The sequence below is a fragment of the Leuciscus leuciscus genome (genome assembly GCF_965113295.1).
Source record: "Leuciscus leuciscus genome assembly, chromosome: 1".
Classification (NCBI taxonomy): Eukaryota; Metazoa; Chordata; class Actinopteri; order Cypriniformes; family Leuciscidae; genus Leuciscus; species Leuciscus leuciscus.
Genome location: NC_138725.1, coordinates 30763892 through 30791516, shown reverse-complemented (window position 1 = coordinate 30791516; position 27625 = coordinate 30763892). Strand labels below are relative to the sequence as shown.

Genomic DNA, 27625 nt, shown 5'->3' with positions numbered 1-27625 from the left:
GACTGTTCACGTCACGTCTGCCCAGCCAGAGACTGTTCACGTCACGTCTGCCCAGCCAGAGACTGTTCACGTCACGTCTGCCCAGCCAGAGACTGTTCACGTCACGTCTGCCCAGCCAGAGACGGTTCACGTCACGTCTGCCCCGCCAGAGACGGTTCACGTCACGTCTGCCGAGCCTGTGTCTTCGGACAAGATGGCCGCCACAGAGACTGTTTACGTCACGTCTGCTGAGCCTGTGTCTTCGGACAAGATGGCCGCCACAGAGACTGTTCACGTCACGTCTGCCGAGCCTGTATCTTCGGACAAGTTGGCCGACGCCGAGCCTTTTCACATCACGTCTGCCGAGCCTGTGTCTTCGGACAAGATGGCCGCCGCTGAGCCGGTGGTGTCTGTTCCTGAGCCGGTGGTGTCTGTTCCTGAGCCGGTGGTCTCCGCCCTGGCCGCCCGAGGGGTCGTCTCCGCCCTGGCCGCCCGAGGGGTCGTCTCCGCCCTGGCCGCCCGAGGGGTCGTCTCCGCCCTGGCCGCCCGAGGGGTCGTCTCCGCCCTGGCCGCCCGAGGGGTCGTCTCCGCCCTGGCCGCCCGAGGGGTCGTCTCCGCCCTGGCCGCCCGAGGGGTCGTCTCCGCCCTGTAGTGATGTATGTCTCGAGACCGGTCTTGGTCTCGAGACCGGTCTCGAGACCACTTTTACGTGGTCTCGGTCTTGTCACGGCCTTGACGGTCTATGGTCTTGGTCTTGTCTTGGTCTCGGACCTCTCGGTCTTGTCTAGGTCTCGCTGTCTCAGACCGACATAGTGGTCGGGGAATTTAGCAATACAATACTACAATATCCACGACGACACAACGTTCGATAATGCAACATTATTATCCGCAACGGAACGGATTGAAGCGCGCGTCCGAGTGAAAGTGCGGCGTGTGCGCGAGCCACATCAGAAAACACCTTATCCGCGCCACTGATCGCCGCGGCAACGAGCACTTTGATCACTTGATTTAAAAAACACATATCAGTGACATGATGGGTTTTAACTTCATTCAGGAGATTTTGGGTAACTGCACAACTGACAGATGACTTTGAGCGCACCGCCAACTGTGTGTGTGTGTGTGTGTGTGTGTAACCATAGCGACAAAACGATCAACTTTCGGATCCTGCACTTAAGCCTATAATTTCGTTTTTTTAAATTGAATTATGTATTTAAAAGTTGCAGAATGGATTCATTTGGAGACTCCGAAATCGGCAGAGATAGGCAGGCATTTGCTTAGATGAATTTGTGACTTTGATATCTGTGTGTGTGTGTGTGTGTGTGTGTGTGTGTGTGTGTGTGTTGTTTGATTACAGTATTGTATTTAAGATGGTGTTAGACTAAATAAATATCTAAATAAATGGTCTTTTAAATATCATCTGCATATCTCCGTTGTGTTGACTAAACATTAGGCCTAATCCAAGTTTACAATTGTGTATCTTTAATTTGATGTTATGATTTCATCTACACATTAAGTATAATTTCAATTGGTTACATATTTCTCATTCTTTAGACAGTTGTTGGAGGAGCAAGATGGTGTTGGAGGTGTTTGATGTTTTGTCAGATGAACCAGTCAGTACCAGTCATGTCAGTCCTCAACAGTACACAAAAGTTAAGGGAGTCTCAATCCTCTAATAGTGCAGTAACAGCCGTCATGCAATTGCTACACATAGTTGATCTCACCCAGTCTGCAAAAACATTTACAGTGAGCTCACAGTCACACACATGACATGGTCTGTCTCTGTATTGTTCTGCCTGTGTAGTTTAAGTAATACCGTCTAATATGTATTGAATGTAAACTGCGGCTGAACCCTAGTATGCGGCTGTTCTTGAATTCATACAAGTTGCTTAGCTTCAACACTATTCAGTTTTTTTCCCCCTCCGGTCTCGACTTGGTCTCGGTCTTGGTCTCGACTTGGTCTTGGTCTTGACTTGGTCTTGGTCTTGACTTGGTCTGTCTTGGTCTTGGTCTTGGTCTTGTCTTGGTCTCGATACCCTCTGGTCTTGGTATTGTCTTGGTCTCGGTTTAGGCGGTCTTGACTACAAGTCTACCGCCCTGGCCGCCAGATGGACTGTCTGTCCCTCCCGTCCCTCCCTGGTCTGTCCCTCCCGTCCCTCCCTGGTCTGTCCCTCCCGTCCCTCCCTGGTCTGTCCCTCCCGTCCCTCCCTGGTCTGTCCCTCCCGTCCCTCCCTGGTCTGTCCCTCCCGTCCCTCCCTGGTCTGTCCCTCCCGTCCCTAGTGGAGCGTCTGGTAGCCGCTCCTTAAGGAGGGGGTAATGTCACATGCCTGTCCTGTCTCGTGTAGCACATGTGGTGTTTGTGTTCCTGTCTCTGTTTTGACCCCACCCTCCTTGTTATCTCATTATTGGTTTCATTTGTCCCACCTGTTGTTCCCTCATTATCTGCCTGATTTGTCCCTTTTATAAGTTCCTTTGTGTTTGCAGTCTTTGTCGGATCGTTGTATTGTCTTATGTTTCCTGTTATCCTTCAGTAAGTTCATGTTCTGGTTTTGTTTTGTATTTACTAGTTATGTTTTCCCCCTTGTGGGTTTTGTTTTGTGTTTGTTTTTCTTTTTGTAATTAAACTATCATTCTCCTGCACTTGAGTCCTCGCACCTTTTTGTATTATATTCAGCCGTAACAGTATGTGGTTGCCGTTTGGCAACATAACTTGAAGTGCTGTTAAAAAAATTAAATATTTTTTAAGGTACTTTATGATAAGCCATTCGAAGAAAATAGTCTCAAATTCTATAGGTCTATCATAATGCGTGCGGTCAGGGACGGACTGGGGCTAAAAAACAGCCCTGGACTTTCTCCCAAATAGACCCATCATCTGGCCATTCGCCTCTAGCTGTGTGCGACAGACACTAGCCAGGATGTCTTGATACTATATGCCACAATACTGTAGCCTATCAAGGTATTCACTGCAAGTAACATCTCAAAACAAATTATGATAATTGGGGTTGTGTTTATTAATGAAGCCTCAGCCTTCAAATAAAAACAAAAAATGTACAATGCCATAAAATACAAATAATGAAATGTCACTGGCTACAGTAACCCCAAATTACACAAACTTGTTACTATATACCATAACCTTTTTGTGTGCGAGGGCTACCTCAAGGGATAAAATAATCTACAAGGAATTTTTATTTGTTATAGAGACAGAGCGCAAACCGTCATAATCTGAAGACCACGCCCACCAAGGGGGAAAACAAACCAACTGTCTCCATTGACTTTGCATTGCGAGAGGCTGCTTCCTTGTCATTTCTTGCTTCTAACAAAATACAGAATAATGCCTAAAAGCTGCTGTGTGACAAGGTGTACAGCAAACAAGCTAAGAAACCCAGAAATAATTTTTCATAAGCTGTCGACCCCAAAAAACGAGCGTTTGAGGACATAAAAGTGGATACAGGCTGGAACGAATGGGTAAATTGTGGGATCCTGACACTCAGTATGCACTAAAATACACTACGTGTGCAGTAAGTTAAACATTTGGTCACTGGTGAGTCAAATATCCAAATGTCAGTTTTATATATTATATTTTCTGTAAGATAAACTATCCTGTGTTGCCGATTACAGTCTCCTCCGGCGGGCATACGTTAGTTCTCAGAGTAATGAGACACGTGACGCTCTGTCTCAACTGCCTGTATCCACTTATATGTACTAAACACTCGTTTTTTTTTTAGGTCGAGAGCTAATAACGTATTTCTGGGTTTTTTTTAGCTTGTTTGCTGTACACCTTGTCACACAGCAGCTTATAGGCATTTGTCTGTCTTTTGTTAGAAGCAAGAAATGACAAGGAGGCAGCCTCTCGCAATGCAAAGTCAATGGAGACGGTTGGTTTGTTTTCCCCCTGGGTGTGGGCGTGGCCTAAATACGCTCTGTCTCTATACTCCAATATTTATTATACATAACATGGTGAAGCTTTTTTACTTTTCACCATCATATGGGAAATAATAAAATATCTTGATATTCTGATTCAGACTTACAAACGTTAAAAAAAATAAATAAAAAAATCCTGAAAAATTATGAAAATATTTGATTTTTTTCTTCTTTTTTTTTCTATGAACCTATTGTATGTGTTATCAAAAACAGTAGCCCAAACATTTAGTATAAATATAAATGAAAAAAATAAACTGCCATAACTTCTAAACAAAACATTACTGCATTAGGCTAGGTAGGTAGGTTCTTTATTGATCCTTTAACAGGAAATTACAGTGTCACAGCAGCTTCATGACAGACATAACACCACATATTAGTTCAGTTTTATCCTGACCTATTAAGTTAAAAATATATATAACAGACTACTATAGCAAACTATGCATAAAAGAGACAAAGGTTATTTTTGTGCGTTGTAGAGTCTTATAGCAGCTGGTATAAAGGATTTCCTGTACCGCTCCGTCTTGCATACTGGTGCAATCAGTCTTTGACTGAAGGTGCTTCTGTTTATCACCTTCAGGGAGTGGAGAGGGTGTGCGGGGTTGTCCAGTATTGAGCCTAGTTTGTTTAATGCTCTGGTCCCTGCCACCTGCTGGACCATCTCAAGTTCAGCCCCAACCACTGAGCTGGCCTTCCTGATGAGCTTGTCAACTCTGTTTCTGTCTGCTGTGTAAACTCCCTCTCCCCAGCATGCCACAGCGAAAAACACAGCACTAGCCACCACTGTGTGATAGACCCTGCAGAGCAAGGGTTGGCAGATGTTAAATGTCCTCAGCCTCCTTAAAAAATAAAGTCGGCTTTGCCCCTTACGGTACACCACCTCCATATGACTCTTCCAGTCCAGCTTACTATCCAGCTGCACACCCAGGTACCTGTGATTGGCAACCTGCTCCACCTCGTTGCCCCTGATGGTGACTGGTGTTGGCTGGATTCTTCTCCTCCTCCCCCTCCTAAAATCCACCACTATCTCCTTGGTTTTTGTGGTGTTGAGATGTAGGTTATTGTCCGTACTCCATTCCACAAAGTTGCTGATTGTTCTTCTGTACTCCTCCTCATCATCTCCGTTGATGAGGCCGACCACTGAGGTATCATCTGAGAATTTCTGCAGGAAGCAACCATCAGTGTTGTATTGGAAGTCCGCCGTATAGATGGCAAACAGAAACGGATCTAGCACAGTTCCTTGTGGTGCTCCTGTGCTGCTTAGAATGGTACTTGAGACACTGTTCTGTAGGCGCACATACTGTGGTCTGAGGGATAGATAATCCAAAATCCACAAGACCAATGATGGATCCACCTTCATCTTTCCCATCTTCTCCCCTAACAGACGAGGCTACATTTAATAAATGACTATATTAACATAACAGCATTTTTTATTATGAATACAGGCACATTTTTGCCCAAAAAAGTTTGTTTTACTAAAGTTAATTCATAAGTTTTGGTATGAAATGTCTTCTAACTGGTTTGTTCTCGGAACAATGTTTCGCCTGTTTTTGTTTTTGTTTTTTTTGCGTCAATATGTTGAGAATATCAGCGCGCCGCTGTTTCATCTGGCTTTTTACAAGCTTAAATCACATAGTCATTTGTGGGTTTACAATAGAGATAGAGAATTCTGCGCTGAATTTAAATACTTCTCAGTTGACCGCGCAGCTCTGTGTAATAGCCTAATGTTCGCGTGATCGAGATCAGCCCGCACAGCTCTGCTTTGTCCGCGATCGCTGTTTTTTGGGCCGAGCTAATAATGCTCCGCGCTGCTCAGATCAAACAAGTTTTGTTCCGCTTTTTGAGCGTTTGCCATTTGATGTTTCTCATACGCAACGCACATGACAGCGTATAATCAAAGAGAGTTGGTTAATTTTGTAGAGGCAAAAGTTCAAATTGAAACGTTTAGTTGAAAAGGTCGCAAAATTAGACCATTTATTCGAAGTCTGGAACCCCGACGGCAAGTTGGGGATATTTATAGAATGTGTTTAGCGGGCAACTCACAGGCACCACGTTGGAGAGCCACTGCTATTCAAATATAATGTAAGCAAATTTAAAATTGCAGCCTTAAAACGAACTTTCTGTCAGTGGCTATTGGCCGACTCTTCTTCCTCAGTTTTTGTTGTTTTTTACACGTAGCATATAAGTGCCCCTGCTGTTGGCTGTTCATATTGACTTTGTTTTCTTTCTTCTTTTTTTGACGGCCCTCGGTTGGACTTTTCCACCCTGTTGCGGTAGAGGATTCATATAAATGTGATTAGTCAGCTAATGGCTTAAGTGAATGATTACAAGTCTACTAGAAAAATCTTTAGTCGAGTGCTACCCCATCTATAATGCAACACTATTTTTATTTTATTTATTTAAGTATATACTCTGATACATTTAGTGTTCAGAAGCAACATGGAACCACAGAAGCCAATTATTTTAAACATGACCATGTATATGAAGAGTTCAGATGCAAAAGCCTCTAAGTGCCATCTGAAATTTTCTTCTACAATTATCATTTTTATCAAGCTCGTATATTTAAGTTGAGTAATTTCACTTAAATGACAATTAATAGGTAATTTTCATTGCCATTTAAGTGAAATTACTGAACTAAATATGAGCTTGATAAAAAAAAAAAGATAATTCTAGTTGAAAATTTCAGTTGACACATTCATTGAGTTTGACACTAAGCCAAGCAAACATACTTACTATCTTACAGCTATCCCTGTTGCCAAGAGCGATTGTTTTATTAATAATTTGAAAGGTAAGTTCACGTAAGATCATTTTATTTTTTTTATTTTTTTATGAATTAAGGCCAAAGCAAAGAACGGTAAGTAAGAGGTCTGATCAAAGAAATGTGGGATTAAAATAGTTTGAATAAAAATATGGCATAAAAACAAAGTAGGGTACGGGTTAACATTTTTACCGAAAATATGCCAGGAGCCTGCTGTTTCTATAAAAACGAGCTTCACTTTTACGTGCATCTAATTGACATAAATCATGTGATCTTATTTCACAGTTGTTGCTCATGTTGAGGTTATTTCTGCTTTGTACAAAGTTTGCTTTGTACATTTAGTTTAACTGCGTTGCTAAGCTGAGAGTGTTAAAAATAGGCACTGACTTCTCTGCCATGATGAAAATAAAGCAAGCTCTGTAACAATAGTATCCAGAAGTGTTCAGTGGGGTTGGCAATTTTGGCAAAAACTTTTTGTAAATGTCTTCAATGAAAACTTTAAATGTTGAGATAATTATGAATAAAAGAAAACAATGTCAATAATAATGGGCAGTTAAGTGATGTAGTGATTTTATATTCAAGAAAAGGAGGGATGTCGTGTATCAGTATTACTAGGGTTGTTTCAAGTATCAGTCACTAGAGGGCGCTTGTAAAGTGGGGCAGTGGGGAAATCTTCAGTAAAGAAGTGAGTTCACATAGTAGAAACCTAAAAGCGTGTGTTTGTTAATTAAGTCAGAGATGTAACACTACCTCCTCAAGATGATTCAATACACTGAGGAGTCTTTCCTCATGCTCCTCCAATGTAGCACCAAACACAATGAGTTCATCAAGATATACACAATCAGATTCCTTGACAATGCTGGTGTCGTTGTGTGTGGCTTGCTGTTGGACTCGTGGTCTAATCCCTAGTTTGTTTGCCTTACTCTGTTGATATTCGTATATAACAAATCAACTCTTAAGTTTACAACCTAATGCAAACAATCTGCTGTATCAAGCGTGAAATGGCTCATATTATTCACCTCCTTTTCAGATGCTGATACCTGGCTACCTGTGCTGCCCATCTAAAGCAAATACTGATCTCCATGATGGTGACATAATTGAAACATTTTCAATAAGACATCAACAGCTAAACCTCTGTTAATTCTCAATAAGAACTTATATAGACGTGACAGAAATAAAGTCAGTCTGGTTAGTAGTAATTGAAGCTGGTAATGCTGTTCATTCGTGGAGTTTTTTTTTTAATCAGATCTTGAGACAGTTAATGTCTTTTATCTTCAGGTCATCTAAGGTTGTGGCTAAAGCAAGTTGTAGTTTGTGTTCTTATTTCTATTTCTTTCAGTGCTTGTTCACAGCAGTTGTTTGGATGATTAAAATAATGTTTCATACTAACCTTTAAATAACATTCAGGAAACTGGACATTTTTATGTTCTTGGAATGTTACAAATCAACATTCCTAGAATGTTTAATTTTAAAACCGAAATAAATTGAAAGACGTTTGAGGAACATTATACATTTTAAAACACGTTCCTCTAACTTCAAGAAAACTGGAAATTTTTACGTTCCCATAACCAACTCTGAATATTTGGAGAATGTTCCTATAACAAAAGTCTGTTTGCTGGGATTTTCCCTCGGCCCACATGCGACAAAGAATGACGGCCCTGGAGTGGCCTAGATCTGGATTAAAGACAAGGGTCACACATGGGCTATAACTGGCCAGAGTCTCAGCCAATTACTAACCCATAACTGGCCCTGCATTGGGCCTGAATAGGTTTTAGTGTTGGTACCAATTCTCAGCCTTAAGTGAACCAGAAACTCCAAAACTGAACCACACCTGAGCATTATCTAAACTGTAAAAAATAAAACATTTGTTAAAAAAGGTAAATGACTGTCAGCTACAGCTGGCAAACAAAAAACGTAAAATTTAAGTGCAAAAAAACACTTTTCCATTAAACTTTTTACAGAAAAACACTGTTATTTTACAAGTATATACTTACTTAGGCCACATTTACACATACAGTAGCTGGGTATTTAGAGAAACGAATATCAACGAATACCGTCAAATCACGGCAATTGTTTTGGCCAGTGAAAGCCTATGACACCATACGACCAGGAAGTATACATACTTGTTAGATAAGGCCTAGATAACAAGTCATCCTCTTTTCCTCTTTTCTGACTTGCTGCATACACTGCAGCAAGTCAGGCCGGTGCTTCACTGAATACCAGTGCTTCAAGCTTACCAAGCCGATCTGCTGAAGGAGTTGGATTAGAGTCAGGGTCTTTCCCCTGATGCGGTATCCGAGCTGCATCGCACCATAGATCTGGCTCTCCGCAGCCACCAAGCAGACCTTGATGGTGGCAACAGAGTGGCACCTGTGTGTGAACCTGGCGGACATCGGGGAGAACGCAAAGGGCTTTCTCCTCGATGCCCCGGTTTTGCCATCTGAACTTTTTGGCACCTTCGTAGAGGCAGTGGTGGGAAAGTTCAGAGTGGCAAGGGTGCGCTCGGCTGCATTTAGATCATGTATACCGGGCCCCTCCTCCTTCTCAGAGGAATAGGTCACGGAAAAGGCACGAGCAGAGGAAGAGGAATTTTCCTTCTCTCTGATGATCTGTACATCTACCCTCTCCTCTTCCTTTTCTCTCCCACCTGTGCCCTTTTTCCTCCACAGGCACTCAAAACATCAGGCCTGAGGCTGGGCCAATGATGAGTGCGCTGCATCATTTTGAACCCGTCTGAAGGCCTGGCGCCGGGCTTGGTAGTGAGTGCACCCTTTGAGGCTGTAAGAGTATGGCAGGCCTCTTTTATATTTAAGGCCTCCGATTAAGTCACAGGTTGAGCTTTGCAGGTCACTTCAAGATTATAGCATCCTCAACTCCCTATAGAAAGGGGAATAAGGGGATGTTTCTTAAAAAGGTATCGCTAAGGTATAGCTTGGCCTCTTCTCAATTAAAGAGTTATTTTTCTAAGCCGAATAATTGATATGGCAAGTGTTTGGCCCTCTTTGGAGATTCTTTGATAAAGTCTTTATGGTGGCCTGTATACAGTAGCTAGCACAAATGTCAAGCGGGATTTTCACTTATGCTATAACTTTACAAAAAGCACCATCACTTCAAAATAATCATATTTAAAACTAGCCCTCTGAGTAATACTGAAGATTTTGCCATAAATTAAAGCAACACCTCCCCCTATTCCTTTTAGATGAGGCTCATTTTTACAACAGTAATCTTTGGGGGGTGGACTCATTTAAGGTAATGCCAGAATTAACTAAATATACCAGAATATCCCATTCATTTTTCCCACTGATTTTTTTTTTACCCCATTCATTTTCTGTACTATTTATCTTAGTACTATATATGTTGTGGAAATACTGCAATGCCGACAATAACTGTAAATGACTTGTTTCTGTAGGCTTTCAATGGTATGTGGGGTTAAATGAATGTATTTTATGTTATTAGCGAGTCATTGAGTTGACTCAAGTGAGTCATTCACACACACTTATAAGATTCATTCACAAATGCCACTTCTATATTAATTATTTCTTTATCATTATCCTAAGACTAACTACTGAAATCAAATATGGTCATTTAAATGTAAGATGCCCTTTAGAAAAGTTTCTTCCCTACAACATGTTTACTCACCTGCTTAAAGTGAAGAATGTACTTGTGAAAATATCTAAGGAGAGATTAAATACACTTGATTCCAAGTTTAATTGCATGACAAATAAAGACATTTACAGCTGAATGTTGGTTCATCTGAATGATGCTCGTCTTTACAGAAATACTGTATAGCAGGTCTCTTTCAGGTCCTTTAAAATGTTAGAATGGATTCTTATTTCTCAATTTTAAAACTTGTGTGGACTTAAAAATAGAGATCCTATTAAAAAAACTAAATTGTCTTGGAAATCAAAATGTTTTTTTTTTTTTTTTTATCTTAACTGTGCATTATCTGATGTTCATACTTTGATTTCTTCATCCGCCTCAGTGAAGCTGTACGGCGTCCTTGTGTGTCTAAAAGATGAAGCTCTCTGATGAAGCTCGCGAGATGAAGCTCGCTCCTCTTCAGATCTTCCTCCTCCAAAGTGACGTGTTAGCATGCTAGCAGCCTGCTGGAATTTCATGGGCTCAATCCCGTCGTTTGCTGTGATCGGACGCCTGATTAAAGCTTCAGTCTTCGGCCCATTAAGATCGATCTCAAACACAGAGCTCGGCTCCTCCTCTTCCTCCTGACGGCTCATAATGAGGCAGCAAGAGCTGTCAATCAACTCCAGAACCTCGCTCATGAGGGAGGGGCCGAGGTCCACAGTGAAGGACGAGAGCGAATCAGATCGTGTCATTGAGACGTCACTGTTCTCCGGTAGGGAACTCCGGCGACTGTCTTCACTGAGAAGTTCAGACGTTTCTGCAAAGCTTTGGTCCAGTCGTGATAAACGAGGCAGTGTGACGAAACCAGAACGAAGACCTTCAGGAGAGGAGAGAAGAGAAACATGTTTCAGCACATCTTTCACATTAGTTAAGCATGACAGGATGCAGAGATGCACTAACATAATCAAGTATTGACTATTTACTTTCTTAAAGGGGTGGTATAATGCCCTTTTATACAAGATGTAAAATAAGTATTTGATTTCCCAGAGTGTGTATGTGAAGTTTTAGCTCAAAATACCCCACATATATTTTTATATAGCATGTTACAATAGTCACTTTTTGAGGGTTCAGTAAAAACACACCGTTTTTGTGTCTGTCTCTTTAAATGCAAATGAGCTGCTGCTCCCGGCACAGAGGGCTGAACTCCAATATATCTTTCTTAGCAGCTTTGATTACCTCACACAGACATGCACTGAACATTTGAAAACCTTTTAGCCTTTTATGTTCAAACCAGAGTCAGAAATATGGAGAGACTCAAGAAGAAGTGCCAACATGTAAACAACATTTCTGAATGGTTAGTTGATGAATTTAAGTAGCTTATGTGTAGTTGTCTAGTAGTCATTTATTAGCATATTCTGTCATGATAATCTATAAATCAAGTTCTGGGGGGGCGGGGTTTATGTACATTTTAGGGTTGGTGATGTCATTAACCCGGGAGGAATGTCATGTAGTCTCTACCAGCCATTTGTTGTAGTCCTTAAAAAGCAATTTCTTTAAAATAAAACATCTCCCTTTGCTTTGAACTTTGAGCATTGTAACTTTGCAAATGTTGTTTATGCTCAAACAGCAACATTACACACTAACTAAAGTTAGAAAAGGGAAATCATAATCAAGCACCCCTTTAATTCACGTTTTATTGTGAATGATTTATCACATCAGAATATGTGCATTGTACATGTTTTTGTGCAACTTTTTTGACATCATCAGTCCCTCTTATTTTACAAACAGCTTCATAGAGACTTTCTCCATCCAATCAATTCCTTGTGGAAATCAAAAAAAATCAAGCCCTGTCCTATATTTTTTTCCTCAAATGGGTTGTGAACAGCATTCAGCTCATATTAAGGAAGTTCTAAGAAGCCATGCATTATTATTTTTCTTGTTATCAAGAAAATTTCATCATGTGAGACAACAGCTTTTGTTATGTGGAGATCGTAACAAAAAAGGTGGACAAACATATTACATAGCCTCTTATGACTTCCATACATAGTTCACCCTCCATATTTTGCCTCAAGGACATTTTGCCTCAAAGAAGCGTATTTTAGGACAGATTGTTTTGCATTGTGTTTATTTGTCATAATAATATAATGCCTCATTTAAACCCCAAATTCTCATTCTCTATAACTAGTAGTACATTTAAAAAAAAAAAAAAAAAATTTTCATTCATTCATTATATTCTTAACATAAAAGCTTGGGTGAAAAGTTGTATTGAAAAAACAAACATAAATTTGAGAATTAACATAAATTTAAAGCTGCAGTCCATCATTTTTCCTCTTTGTCGCCATCTCTGTTCGAAATCTGCAATTGCAGTTATTCACGGAATTATCAACTTTACGTGGGTTGTGCCTCGGCATGGCACAGCGCGGATTAATCCAATGTTTTGAGGAGAATGTGCGTACCGGTGAGAATACTGTCATTCGCAATCACAGATTCTACTTTTTGAAGTATGACCAACATAAGAATTTTCACCGGAAAATGTCGTCTGAACAAGTAATTAACGTCCACTTTTGTTCTGACCAACTAAGGGGAAAAAAGCATTGCAGTAAATCACGCTGATTAAATCTAACAATCGCTTATTATATCATGTCAAACCGTGCAAATTATACTTTGTTCTCAAATTGTTAAGGTTAACAACATCAACATTGCGTGACTACATTTAATGTGTATTAGGGCTACCTGTAGTTCAGTTTACATTTCTGTGCAGTCTAATTTCTAATTGTCATAGCCTACCAACAAATAAATGAAATCTGCTTTTTTCCAGCAGAAAAAAAAGCCGTCTCTGCGTCCGTTTTGAACCCCTTCAAAACACGGAGTTCACGGCACCTTTCAAAAGACCTTCCGGTATTTATCCTTGTTTTCGCATGGGCTCGGTTGCAGTCTCTTTTTTTTTCTAGCCACTCCGAAGTCCGAAGTCTTTTGCATTTTATAACGGGTGAATCTCCAGTTGTCACTTGTGATTGTTGTTTGAACCTTTCTGGATCCGCCATCAAATTGATAAGTTTAATTATATCAAGTGCTGTGAGAAAAGGCTAGAAATCTCCACCTCCAACATCCTCACACTTAATATAGCCTACTAGCCGAGACTCCTTCTTTATGTGTACAGATTAGGGGTGGCACGGTTCACAAAACCCACGGTTCGGTTCGTATCACGGTTTTAGGGTCACGGTTTTCGGTTCTGTACGGTTCTTGTTGTTGTTTTTTCTTTTAATCTTTAACACTCCAAAAAATTACTTCAGCATATGATATATAGCTGAATTATCTAATTATTAATTAATTTATTTCATAAATGGGGTGTGTTTGCAAAACGCAGCTTCTCATTTCCCGTGGGCTGTGTCGGACAGTTATTTGTCACCACTTTTTGCCAGGGTTGATATTATGTCCCAGCACGGATGTACCAATACAAATAAATAAAACATTTCCAGTTAACTAGCAAAGTATTCGTTTCGTTCGTTTGTTAAATAAGAAGCAATCTAGCGCTGAAATGTGTTTTTTTTTATCAAGTGATCAAAGTGCTCGTTGCCGTTGCGATCAGTGGCGCTGATACAGTGTTCTCGTGGCTCGCGCACACACCGCACCGGCCGCACATTCTTCACTCAGACGCGCGCTTCAGTCCGTTGAGGAGACTCTAGGCTACTCTATTCGTTCCGATGAAATCACAAAACAAAATTCCTACAAATCTGTCCCTGCTTGATATACAACCGCTGATAAACATAATCGGTTTTGATGAAAAAGAAAAATATATACGAGTGCAGATTAGAACTCAGAACCTTTGACACGCTTGGCAAGTTCTGCCACTGGACCATTAAAGTACATACCGGTACGTGGAACAGTCGATCTATGTAGCCTATTTATTCACGTGAAAAAAACAACATATAGCCTAGTGGAGTTGATCTCATTAAATGTCTAAGTAAACCCAGTGTACTATTTAAATCGATTGCTGGACATTGTAATGTTATTCTACATTTGTCTGATTTATGATTTAGCATTGTATTAGCAGTAGCACGGGCACAAGGCTACATTGCGCATGCGTCGAACCGTGCGAACCGCGCGACGCACACACGCACCGAACCGAGACAAGCGAACCGAACGGTTCGGATGTTTTTTCATGTACCGTGCCACCCCTAGTACAGATGAGACGTATGACGCAAAGACATGCTCGAATTGCCCGCGGAAATCCACCAGTACCACTGGAATTAAAAACATGATTACAAGCTTACCGTTTTGAATCGAGCTAACGCAAGCAGATAGTTTTGAACACTGGCTGGTTATGTACTTGCTCAAACATTTATTTTGGATAATTTCTAACCCCAAAAAAGTTACGGACTGCATCTTTAAATCTACATCTTGAATGCAGTTTAAGTCACTTAGGATAAAAGTGCCTGCCAAATGCATAAATGTAAAAATAATGTCTGCATATTTGTTTAGTGTCTATTTTAATGACAGCAGCACTGGAGCTAAATTAACAAAACCTAATGAAAATTTGACCAGCTGTACAATGAGTCACATGATCGATGACACTCGTTTAATTACATCACAATAAATGTAAGTAACAACTCTTGCAATATTGTCGCAATGTGTAATATTTCCAGAGGGTGGCAGCATGAGATCTTTGTGTTGTGTGTGTGTTATATTTAGTTGACTTTATGTCAGTCTTTGAGGATTTGGATTTCCCAGAATGAGGGAAATTCCAGAATTCCTGAGACATGAAACACACTCCACTGAAAACAGCACTGCACTTTTCTTCAGTCCCACCCTCAATTGTGTGAGTTTCTGCTTCATCACGCAGGTGTGTGTGTGTGTGTGTGTGTGCGTGCATGCGTGTGTGTGTGTGTGTGTGTGTGTGTGTGTGTGTGTGTGTGTGTGTGTGTGTGTGTGTGTGTGTGTGTGTGTGTGTGTGTGAGCAGGTGTGTGTACTCAAACTACAATCATTCCCGGTAAAGGTCATTCACTCTGTCCCTGTCTTTGGTCATTACAGATCGTATTGCTGTTTTTTCAGCATCTCATGTTTTCAACTTGCATCTTTTAAGATACCATGTCATGTTAAAAAATAGCTTAACTGTAGACATGCAGTGCAGAAGATTGACCTCACTTTCAAGATTGTACACACAGTAAAAATCCCCAGTGTTAAATTAACTCTGCTAATTTAAGAAATCCTTTGGATTACATTGAAAATGCTCAAATTATTATATTGTACAAGGCCAGCGCTGCTCTAATCAATAAAGTAAATCTAACTCAGAGATTAGGCTCTAAGGCCACATCCACACGAAGCCAGAGCTTTCCCTATCCAATTTTTTTTTTTTTTTTTTTTTTTTAATTTCCGTAAACACGGCGTCGTCTCAAGAAATATCTGCGTACGTACACACGAAACCACTGAAACCGACTCAAAACGATGTAGTATACATGCCAGACCAGTATGTGGCGCTGTAATTCTGCCACAGACATACACTAAAAACGGAGAAGAAGACTTAAATCATGCGCATAAACCTTGCGCGCTGTATACTATGGCTGTATACAACAATAATATTAGGCACAGTAGCTTCTTTTTCTTTTTTCTTTTTTAATCAAGAACTTTGTTGAACAATATGAAAAACCATAAATGCAGTTGCTGTGACTTAACGGTGTCTGACTAGCTGACACTTGGTGTGATGAATTCATCGTTTCACAAAATGTACGGATTGGCCGTACACACGAAAACGCAAAGGCAGCGTTTTCAGATTTATCCACCTTGGGACCCGGTTTCAAAAAATAGCGGTTTCAGTCTCCGAAAACGCCGGATCCGTGTGGACGAAACGCCAATACGATAACACATTTATACGTATACAGCGAAACGCGTCTCCGTGTGGACGGGCCCTAAATGAGTTCAGTGATTCAGGTCAAAAATTTTTATGTTAAAACACAACCAACACCACCAGATCACATTTTCTCTTTGTTCATCTGACTGTTATAACTGCATTACAGCAGCCAAACTAAATCTAATGTTAAAAATGTAAGGTTCAAGAGCCCAACTAAAGCAGACACTAATCTCCATAATGATGACTTAAAATTAGTGATTTTCTCCTTCAGTGATTCTGCTTGTTAACATCAGATGTCTTCAATAATGCTCAATCATCACTCAATGTATCACTTAATTATCTCATTAACTTTAACACTGCTTCAGTGTTACTTATAACACTCTGAGTGTCGATTATATAAACACTAAGGCTAAGCATTGTTAATTTAACACTGGTGATTTTGCTGTGCAGGATTTAATGCAGTTATAAATGCAGTTTTTGTTCATTTCCACTAAAACTGTGACGCAGTTTTCTTTTATTGGCTTCCACTTCCACAGTCATTTTTTTGCCACCATGTTGGCTCTGCCTACAAAACACGTTGTCGATGTTTGCAAACACCCAAATGGTCTATAGCTTTGCCCGGAATCACATACTGTCTGAGTAGCTATTGACAAGGAACAAAAAAAAGTATGTTCTATATAGTATAAATGTGAACTGGATGAACATCTGCCATAATATTGTAGGACAAGTCACGTCTGAATCCAATGATCGTGTCACACACTGAGATACCTTCATCCGATTGATTTTTGAAGACAGCATATCCTTTGTTGCCTTTTATATCCCACAATCCTGTCTGTTCCATTCCCTGACAATTGAGATAAACAAGTAGTTGAATAGCTCAAATTTGCGGTCAGTTGGTGGTCAGTTTGTGTGTAAATGTATGTTTTTCCACTTTTGATGTAATTTCTAAGTAGAAATACTAATTTCTAAGTAGAAGGCTAATTAAATATTTGCTTAGTTATCACTAAAGCTCTCTTTACTTTGCTGTAGATCATTTAACCGTTTCACAGTTTCGCGAGAAACCTTTATGGGCAAGCACTGCCTGCAAAGTCATTGCCTGATAAGACAGTGAGGCAACAAGTCAGTATTCAGACGCAGCCACTGCCATTCTTGCCCAGTGGCCTCATGGGATAGTGACCATCAGATGTGAATTTTCAGAATCTTGGTGAAAGTTCACAAAAAATGCTGGGTTTTTCCAACCCAAATTTGGGTCAAATAGGGAGAAACCCAACCATTGGGTTAAAAATGTAACCCAATGGTTGGGTTTGTTCATATTTGACCCAAATGTGGGTTGAAACAACACTAAGACACTTTAGTACTGGTACTTTTCGTCTACTTTTTTATGAATACTATGAATTTGGACACTTATTTCACATATTGGTTTTTGTATACTATATAGCCTATAGGGAAGAAGGCATACTCGGACCAAGCGGCAACCTGCCTGCCTCTCTCTTGAAACCAAACACGGAAGTGTGACTTAAACTGCAATTCATCGACTGGCCACTAGAGACAGGCTGCAGAAGAGAGTCAATCCCATAGACCCCCATGTTAAAATGCCCAACTTTACAGCAGAAAAAAATTAGTTTACAGCCTGGTGCAAAAAGTGGTTTTGGTCTATAGAGCTAATTTTGCCCTTCATGACAACTGTGAGGGGGGTGAATATTTTTTATAACTCATCCGTTTAAATTATATTAAGCCTTAAAGTTCTGCATAATTAAGGGCGTGGCCACTTGACTGACAGGTGGATTGCTGCTGATGTCACTACAAGCCGTTTGTCTGCTGTCTGTTAGCGTCATGTCACCTCAGCTAATCCGCCTCTTTGCCCATTTTCGGTTATCAAGGATGCCAAGATGGCGACGGCCGGCTCTGCCCACTATAGGCTTCAAAAATGCTCTTCAAAAAACAGTACGGGTGACATCACACACACTACATCCATATTTTTTTTTAGAGTCTATGATTCGGACGCATCACAAGACAAAACTACAGTGGTGTTTGACATGTTTGGTGTTCGTACCGTATGAGCAGAGCGGCTCGTCCGGCGAGCTGGTGGAGGAGGGCAACAGCGCCCTCATCAGGCCATCGTTGGTCATGTTCAGCTGAGGCAGCGAGATGGCGTTTTTAATGATGGGTGAGATGGACGGCGGGGGGGAAGAGAAGTCACGTGATCCTCCTCTCAGCCGGGGCATGGGGGGTTTCCGTACGTGCTGTAGAGTTCGCGACAAAAACCGTGTCGTTCTGGAGCCAGAGGGCGAATCCGGGTAACTATCACTGTTAGCCGATCCGCCGTAGTTGCTCAGGAAGGAAGTGTCACCGAAGACGTCTCCGCCGCGGCCCACGTGCATCGTGTGGCGGAAGTCACCGAGCGGCGGGCTGATCATGTCCACCGACAGGTCGCTCTTAAACCGGCGTTTAGCGTGAGACGTGGACACCAGGCCTTTGATAGCCGGCAGCTTTCCCAGACTCATGACGAGAAATATGGGATTTATATGATCCTTAAAGAAGATCCAAAATGTCTGTCAAAAAATATAGCAAGCTGTTGATGATGATGTGCTCCTCAAATATTAACAGACGTTTGACGTACTGTAAATGCAGCATAAGTAGTAAATTAATTCCCCAAAAAGTGGTGGAAAGATGGAAGGTGTCTAAAAAAATGGCCAATCAAACATTTACAGATAAATGAAGCATTATAGAGGCTAAACTAATGTCAAATAATCCCCAAAACAGATCCGGAGAGAGAGATCGTTTTATGAAGCTATAAAATACCCAGATAAACGAAGATCAATAAATGGTAAATTAATGTTGAATAATCCTTAAAACAGATCAAGAGAGATAAAAATGGTGGTAAAGCATGTAAAAAAAAAAAAAAAAGAAAAAAAAAGAAAGCTTAACACTGGTTTTATGAAGCAATAAAATACTCAGATAAATGAAGCTCAATAAATGCTAAATTAATGTTGACTAATCCTTAAAAAAAAAATTCCGAAAAATACTACAAAAAATGCCTAATTCTAGTTCTATGAAGATCTAATATCCAGATAAATGCAACTGAAACAATGCTAAATTAAAATTTATATAAAAGTAAATATAAAAAAAAATTATTCAGAAAAATACAAAAAAAAAATCTCTAGTGATAGTTGAAGGAATCAATCAAATACCTGAATAAATCCAGATTAATAAACACTAAATTAATGTGAAATAATTATGAATGAGGTCCAGAAGAAGAATAAAATTGTCAAAAAAAAAAAAAAAAAGCTAAAATAAATGTCCAAATGCTATAAGCTTAAATGTAAACATACATGCATGAATTAAACAAAACAGCAGTTTAGGTTAATTGAGGTGTTTTTTCAGATTGAAACTTCTAGATGTGCAACAAAAACACAACAACTCTGTTTGATTATAATATTCTGCAAAAATGTCAGTTTTGACAAACTCTCAGCTGCTCTGATACGAGTGCCATCTAAATGACATCACATCTGCTAATAAATACGAACTCCAAATTCATTAGTGTTTATAAGTGTTCATATAGAGACACGCGTTCATCCTGAACAGAATGAGCGCCATCAGTCCGTGAGCCGCTGCCCATCCCGACCAGGAGTTTAAAAATAACCTGGTAAAGAAGCCTAATAGGATTTACGAAGAGTTTAAACACCTTCCAGTGAGCACAAAACCCTGCACTCTCTCTGACAATGGAAAAAAAAGACCTTTCTTGCACAAAATGTCTTCAAAAATGTCTTCAAAAAACCACCAAACAGCCTTTAGAGACACCTTCAGATTTCACAACTTCTTCCAAACATCAGTTTTTCTCCTTCATCACCTCTTATATCTCTTTTTGAACATCCACACATGCACTGATCTCTGTTTCTCCAAAGATTTGGCTTTCCGTTAGATTTGTGACTTCCAGCACCGTGATTTCCTTCAGTCCCGGCACACCTGTCTTCCACTGTCGCCCTGATCCGATGTTTTAGTGTTTATGAATCCCACCGCAGGCCTTTCGGCGTCCCCGAATCCCCCAAAACACCCGGTCTAAAGCGCATCAGGCGTGCGTGTGATCCGCTGTGTTTTGTCTGTGGCTCCAGAGGAGTTTGAGCGGCTGGGATTGGCCTGGATTAGCGGGATTATTGGTCCTCACTCTCTCTCTCTCTGTCACTTCTCTTATTCTTTCTCTCGCCGGACCGTCTCAATCCATTTAGCCGCCCGTCAGTCAGTATTTTCTTTTCACACCGTGACACGAGTCCTGAGAAAGAGAAAGAAAAAGAGAAAGAGAGAGTCAAAAAACAGACGACTAGAGTGATATTGTGTCTTCTGTTAAACAAGCATCTTTATTCTGTACAGCAATGATGATCGTCATTTATGCAGCACTTCCATAAAACAATACTAAGACAAAAAATGTAATAAACATAGTAAACATGTAGAGAGAAATGCTTAATCATCATGAAAATATGGGTCACAATGATTCTCAAATGATAGGCTATATAATTACTTAATGCAGAACTTGATTGTCTTCATAAATAGTTGGTTTTTATCTTCATTATTTTCCATTTTTTAGGCTCATTGTCAAATAAAATCACTGGATGAAGTGAGGATTGATCAGTATTTTATATTAAACTCACTGAAAATGACAAACACTTCAAATAAAAGTCATTTTAAATGGAAAAGCACTCCTGTGACACTAGAGTTAAAGCATAAAGTGACTCTAATGAGCCCCAAACTTTGTTGTCAGCAAGTTATTTCCTCTCGCCCTTTTAATTTACACAGTTAGTGTAGAGAAACAGCAGCATCTGGCTCGATTTTGTCCTCACAGACATGCTTGTTTACATGCTTTAACACACACACACACACACACACACACACACACACACACACACACACACACACACACACACACACACACACACACACACACACACACACACACACACACACACACACACACACACACACACACACACACACGCACACGCATGTGTCTCCATCCATCCAGACTGTTGTTGTGTTTAATTACACCTGTGTGAGTCTCCCTCAACACAAACAAACACACACACACACCCACACACACTTTCAGCCCATCAGACAGACTGAGGAAATGAGTGGGAACTAATGGAAACAATCTGTGTGTGTTTGTCCGTTTCTTTCAAACATGCATTTTTCACAGGCCATGCATTCATCTTTATGCATTACGCTTTTTGTGATGATCTCAATTTTTTTGGTGAAGTGAGCATAGCTGTTTTCTACTATTTTTGTCTTGATCTGAATGTAACAAATCCTCACTGCATGCTCATATAATGATGTTTGACAGATGACAATTCAATTCAACTGTTTTCACCCCAAAATCAATAGAAAGAAATACAAAATTATATTTGGCATACTGAAAATGAAGTCCATTATTAACTAGTGCGATATGTGTATTCTGACATTATTTTAATAACAATAAAAGTTCATTTACACCCAAAATCTCATTACTGTAATGCTAAATAATCTCATTCTCATTACTGTAAGGTGAACAATTATTTTGTGATGACATTTATGACATATTCGTAAACTACTGTCTGTCTGTTGTAGGAAAAAACAGTTCACAAACACAATATGACTGAACCATGAATCACTGCTGTCCTTCAGTCTCGGTATCGTGACAAATAACAGTTCGTTTGTTACAATAATAAAACGTCATGAGCGAATAAAATAACCAAACATGCATATTCACCTTTAAAACCTTTAAAACGTCATTCACGCGAGCAGTTCATTTTCATTTTGACGTAATAAACATTAAACTTACCAAAAACACAGAATAATGCCAAAGTTTCAGAGCGTTGATGAATAATCTCCAGAGATCGCTCAGCGCGCACCCGCGACTGGCCGCGAGCCGAGGAGGACGCGCATGTGCAGTGGGACGGACACGCGCCTGCAGCAGCATGTTCACTTTTGACAAACAGATTTTAGTTTTGTTATTTTTATTCTAAATGTTATACAGGAAATATATAAAGGCTACATTACATTAACTGTCATTTTTCTTTAACAACAACAAAAAAATAAAATAAAAAAAATAAAGCGCAACCCACAGCTTATATTTATTTAGGCTATTTATGTCAATAACAAGGGTTAGATACCTTCTCACTCGCTCTACAACATGTTTCCTCCCAGAAAAGAGGAAAAACAAGAAGCAGAATAAGATTTTATATTATTCTGCTGCTTCTTTTTCCTCTTTTCCCTCTGATTCTCGTTCTCATTCCATTCATCTCCAAGAAAAACAGTCTCCGGCTGAAGAAATGTATTCATATGAAGAGAAAATGTTTTTTGGATTTGGACGCCGGACAGACGCTCCCACAGCGAGGACAAAATTACACTTTCACCTTCTCGTCTGCATTACTTCCTCTCACTCTCACACACATTTATGTCACATATATTAATTTATGATTGAGAGGAAGTAATGTATTTAATATTTAAAGTATGTAATATGATGTATTTAATATTAACATATATTAATATATTATACATAATAAAAAATCTATAAAAAAGATATATATAATGAAATCATTAAACATGTCATAGAATGCTGCAAAAATAAATACAATGCACAAATAAATGAGGACATAAAATATTTTTCATGCAACATGAAAATGAATGTGAAAAAACCCCATCTAAATATGCCTTAAAATTAAACAAAATTCTTCTAAATATGAAATAAATTCATATTGAAAAGGCAGACAATATGAAACAAATCAAAATATCAGAAACTATATGTAACTTTTCATGTTCCATAAGTAACTGTTTGCATGCATGGCTCTGCTGGCCGTGACTCTCTCTCTCTCTCTCTCCTCCTCCTGTTTCTCTTCTCTTGTCGGTGACCACAGACAGACACACCCTGAACCTCAAGCCAAGCGCTCACGCTGCCCACACTGGCTTCCCACAACGCTTTACAACCTTCTCACAGCATCCATGCAACCTTTACTAACGTCTGCGGGGTTCATGAAGCCTCAGACTCTCCAGACGTCACATGAGGATCCGTCACGGTCCCGGTTATGCTTAGAAATGGTTTTGCTGGTGTCTTCTGGTGTGGGCTGATGGTTTTCATGATCCCACGTTCCCAGGCAAGACTGATAAAATATAAATTCTGAAGTCACATATGGATGAAATCTGCCAAATAAATACAGTTTTGAACTGACTGCTGATAAATCACATCGGTTTCCATTTCCCCACATCTGATTTATGCTTTCAATGTTTATTATTATTACACAGTATGAGTGTATTTGAGGTGTTTCATTCGTCTGCACAGGTTTCAGGTTTCCCGCATTCACTCATCTGTGAACATGACGTCACACTGACAGACAGAGTTTGATGATGTGGTTTGGGTTTTTTACTTTTCACTGTCTCTATCTTTCTCATGGGAAACAAACAGATAGGCTACTCTCATACTCCTCATTTGGATGAGGTCACTTTGGATAAGTGTCTGCTAAATGAGATATATGAATAATAATATCATGATAGTATGACATTTAGTTGATATTCCAACATCTGATGTGGGTTTCAAGTTAAAGTGGTTGATATTAGGTTTATGATTATTTAAAAGTGTGTCCAATCAAAGCAGACAATTGATAAATGTTCTTCAGTGTCTTCAGGAAACCGTTTTAGGAATCATTTGGTGTCGGGACAACCGGAGCGCTCGGGAAAGCAGCTCGGGACAGAAGCGCGAGGAATCAATCACTGCTGAAGGAAGTTCACAGTCTGAGCAGATTTCAATGCAAATGAGCTGTGTTTAAGAGCAGGATTCCACAGCTTCCCGAACGCCGTCTCCCTGGTTTCGTTTTCCCAACAGTTCACAGAAGAGAGTCCACACACAGCAAACACTTACTGTACAAGTGTGTTCACTGTAAAGCTGCACACATTCCTGCACAGATATCAGCTTTTCATGAACCCAGCTAACAGGAAACGTTTCATAACTTCGGCTAACGTTCTGTCAAGGTTTTCTCAAAGTTATGAACAAACGTTCTTCCAGTAACGTTACAATTTTTTTTTGCCTCTTTTTTTCTGTCCAAAACTTTCTCTTGAAAAATGAAGCACTGCATTCAAAACATCACAAAAAGCAAACATTTGTCTTACGTTGCAAACACCTTTGCCATAATATTATGTTTGTGGATATATCATCTACACACAGTTATTCAAAACCTAAAGCTCTCCTTTCATGAGCTCCTATGTACATTTCTGAGATTGAAAGTAATTGATAGACAGATGTTGAAAAATTCACAGTAGACACGAAAGCAAGATTGAAAACCAAACTTTTTTTTTTTTTTTTTTTAACTGTAAGCATGTGAGGAGTGTGTGTGAGGCTCTGATGAATTACTGTGGCATTTTGATAGGTTGTGTTTGAAAAAGGAAATCAAGATACTTCCTGTTAGATTGTTGTGTGTTACATAGAGAATTGTGTGTTGTGGTTTGCAAAAAGTGTTTTATGAAATTGAAAACTGAGTCGAAGGTTGAGAATTAGTGTATTGTTTTACAGATTTGGTGTGTGTGGTTCTGGTGTTTGAGTGTCAGGTTTCAGAAGTACGGATTTAGTGTGTAAGCAGTTGTAAACAAAAACTGTAATAGAACCTTCGTTCAGAGTTATCTGGTCTGTTCGTTTTTTCTGAAACATTTTAGTTGGATATTTGTCTAACATTTTTGAATGTTAGGCCTACTACTTATTTCGGATCGAATGTTCCCTCAATGTTTTTGAATGTTCAGGGAAGATTAATGGGAATGATAGTAAAATGATAGTCTCACAGTAGCTTTACTGAAAATCATGATGCTAATCTACCTTATAGTCTGGGTCATGATATATTTACATTTTGCATCAATATAACAATCATGCAGTCCAGATTTGCTATAGGGCTATCACTTTATGTGAGTGTATAAATGCGGATAAGGTTGAACATACATTTCACATTTTAACATACAGTTCACATTTTGCGATGAAATAAAATGATCAGGCAGTTGAGGTTGTATGCTATATGCATCGCTTTACGCGAGAATAGGCCTATGTGAATCATTTTGGATATGATATATATTCAACTTTGTTTATATTTTTGTGATGATAAGCAATCACGCAGCGAGATTTGCTTTATGTGTCTGTACTGTATGTATGCGAATAGGTCTACAAAAGTTGGATATAGGCCTATATATCCAACTTTTACTATATCGCTGGGCGGTAATATAGTTGGGACATAATACAGTACCATGATTGTTCCCTGTCTGTAGTTTCTCATGGTTTGTGTGTCTGGTATGAGGATGATGTCTGAATGCTGTATGATGCAGATTCCAGTGATATTCACTGCTCGTGTTCAGACTTGATCACCTGACGCTGACGAACTCTTTCTGATTGGTTGAACATGTGGAAATCATCATGTGATCAGTGTTGGTGAAACTATTTCAACCTGAAGTTTGCCAAGCAACTGTACAAGCTCATAATAGAAAACATTACATTACTCAAAGAGGCTGAGTGAACAATGATGACTCACTATATTGAAACGACTCCTCAATGGGGTGAATATGAATCAGAGGCTTCTTTCAGAATATAGTCGCATACTTGTAGGCTATTATTTCTGCCGTATCCTTATATATGGTACTATATAGGCCAAAATTAGGAATAATTAAGTATAAAGAAGTATATTATGCTAAACACAGCTGCATTTATTTGATTAAAATAAAGAGAAAACTGTAAAAAAAGAAGAAAAAAACTTAATTATTCCATACTTTGACCGGTATTAAAGTGAGATCTCTATATGAACTCTATATATGAGAATATATGATTCTCATCACATTCATTTTTTAGCTTTAAACTCTGTGCGACAATGATTTTTATGACATTTTAGCAGAAGCACTTGAAAAACATGCTCCTTTCTTTCATCCATGCATTGAAATGCTAAACAGCTCTGATGATGCCAGATCCCGTTCTGCACTGTCTATTAATGGCACAACAGCAGTTAAATCTGTCTGAAAGGAGTCATAAAGAGTCATTCTTCTGCGGGACAAAGCTCTGATTATGTGTTTGGATGGGACTGGATGCTCGGCTGCCCCTCCGCCACATTCCTCCCTCGCTGAACCGCTGGACGTCTCTTGATCTGCAGCTTCTGCTGGAGTGTTCAGTGTTGTGCTGGTGGGACAGAGAGACGATTGAGCACAAGACAGATGAACAGACAGAACATGAACTCTGTCAGTGATGAGCACCGTCAAACTCTGAGCTGGACATCTGAAACACATCATCATCATCACAACAGACCATATTTAATTCTTGTCAGGAATGAAAATGGGGCTGTGATATGACTCATGCAGTGGTTGTACTGATGTTTAACAACATGCCAATTGTTTATAGCTGATGAAACGGCTTTCGAAAATCTTCCAGAACACATATCATTTTTGAAAGCAGTAAGTTATGAAAATAACGTGATAGTAGCAAGACTGCATGTCTATCTCTCACAACCTCTTTTTCATCCATGTAAAATCAGTATGGCATCTACATAAAAGTGTAAATACAAATAGGCTGCTTTTACTGTAAAAACTCGTTGTAAGTGTTTGAAAATGTTAAGTTTAGTCAACTTGTTGTTATAGTTATCTCAATTTAAATCTGGGAATGTTATCTAAATGCAAAATTTTAAGATGTATGATAGTATATGAAGATTTTTCCCAAATGTATGTAGGCTACTTCTACTATACACACACAAAAAAAATGGTTCTTCAGCGGTTCTTCAGGGGTTCTTTGCGGTGGTTAAGGTGCTATATAGCACCACTACCATTAAAGAACCTGTTAAGCCCAGTTTGGTTCTTCAGCGGTTCTTTAGCGGTTCTTTGGGGTGGTTAAGGTGCTATATGGCACCTCTTATGGTTCTACATAGCACCATTTGACAAAGGTAGGTGCTATATGGCACTTAAAGTGGTTCCCCCATGATTACAAGCCAATGAACCACTTTTAGTGCTATTTAGCACCATTTTTGTTTAGAGTGTACTGTCTGTACTACAATTTTTTTTATTTTTTTTTTATTTTTTTTATTGAGGAACAAGCATATTGCACAAACAAGAGCACATGTAGGCCTAACTAAACATATCAGCTATATAATAGAAAAAAGAACAGAAAAACATTGTAGCCTACATTTTAAACAGTTACATAGTTAAATTGCTTTCAAGTTTTTTACTTTTAAGTTATTTATTTAAAGTTTTAATGTCAGTTTTAAATAAGTTTCAAATCATTGTGACTAAAATATAATCATTTAAATTATTGCTGGGCAATGATTAATCACGATTAATCACATCCAAAATAAAAGTTTGTGTTTACATAATATATGTGTGTGTACTGTGTATTTTTGTTTTGTAAGAAATAGAAGAAAAAGAAGATTTTTTTTTTATTAAGAAATATTTGCATTTATATAGGCCTACTGTGTGTGTGTGTGTGTGTGTGTGTGTGTGTATATATATATATATATATATATATATATATATATATATATATATATACACACCTAATTTATATTACATATAA

The 27625-nt window shown here is 39.3% G+C and overlaps 1 protein-coding gene and 1 long non-coding RNA gene across 2 annotated transcripts; one reads left to right on the top strand and one right to left on the bottom strand.

The window, feature by feature from the left end:
* Positions 1-642: 642 nt before the first annotated feature.
* On the top strand, positions 643-1728 carry LOC309476617. The gene is made up of 2 exons (XR_014198299.1): positions 643-912; positions 971-1728. It is a non-coding gene; the product is annotated as an uncharacterized lncRNA (long non-coding RNA).
* Positions 1729-10341: 8613 nt separating this feature from the next.
* On the bottom strand, positions 10342-19125 carry cdc42ep1b (CDC42 effector protein (Rho GTPase binding) 1b). The gene is made up of 2 exons (XM_082168082.1): positions 18137-19125; positions 10342-11111 (listed from the first exon to the last, which is right to left on the bottom strand). The coding sequence occupies exons 1-2, from the start codon at positions 18585-18587 to the stop codon at positions 10606-10608; spliced, it is 957 nt and encodes a 318-aa protein (XP_082024208.1). The 5' UTR covers positions 18588-19125; the 3' UTR covers positions 10342-10605.
* Between the last annotated feature and the right edge of the window lie 8500 nt (positions 19126-27625).

Bases quoted from the DNA above. Each gene is read 5' to 3' on its own strand.
- cdc42ep1b (XM_082168082.1), bottom strand. From the start codon at position 18,587: ATGAGTCTGGGAAAGCTGCCGGCTATCAAAGGCCTGGTGTCCACGTCT. The intron at 11,112-18,136 runs GTACGAACACCA...CCTCTCCTGAAG, and splicing joins CGAGCCGCTCTGCTCATACG to GTCTTCGTTCTGGTTTCGTC.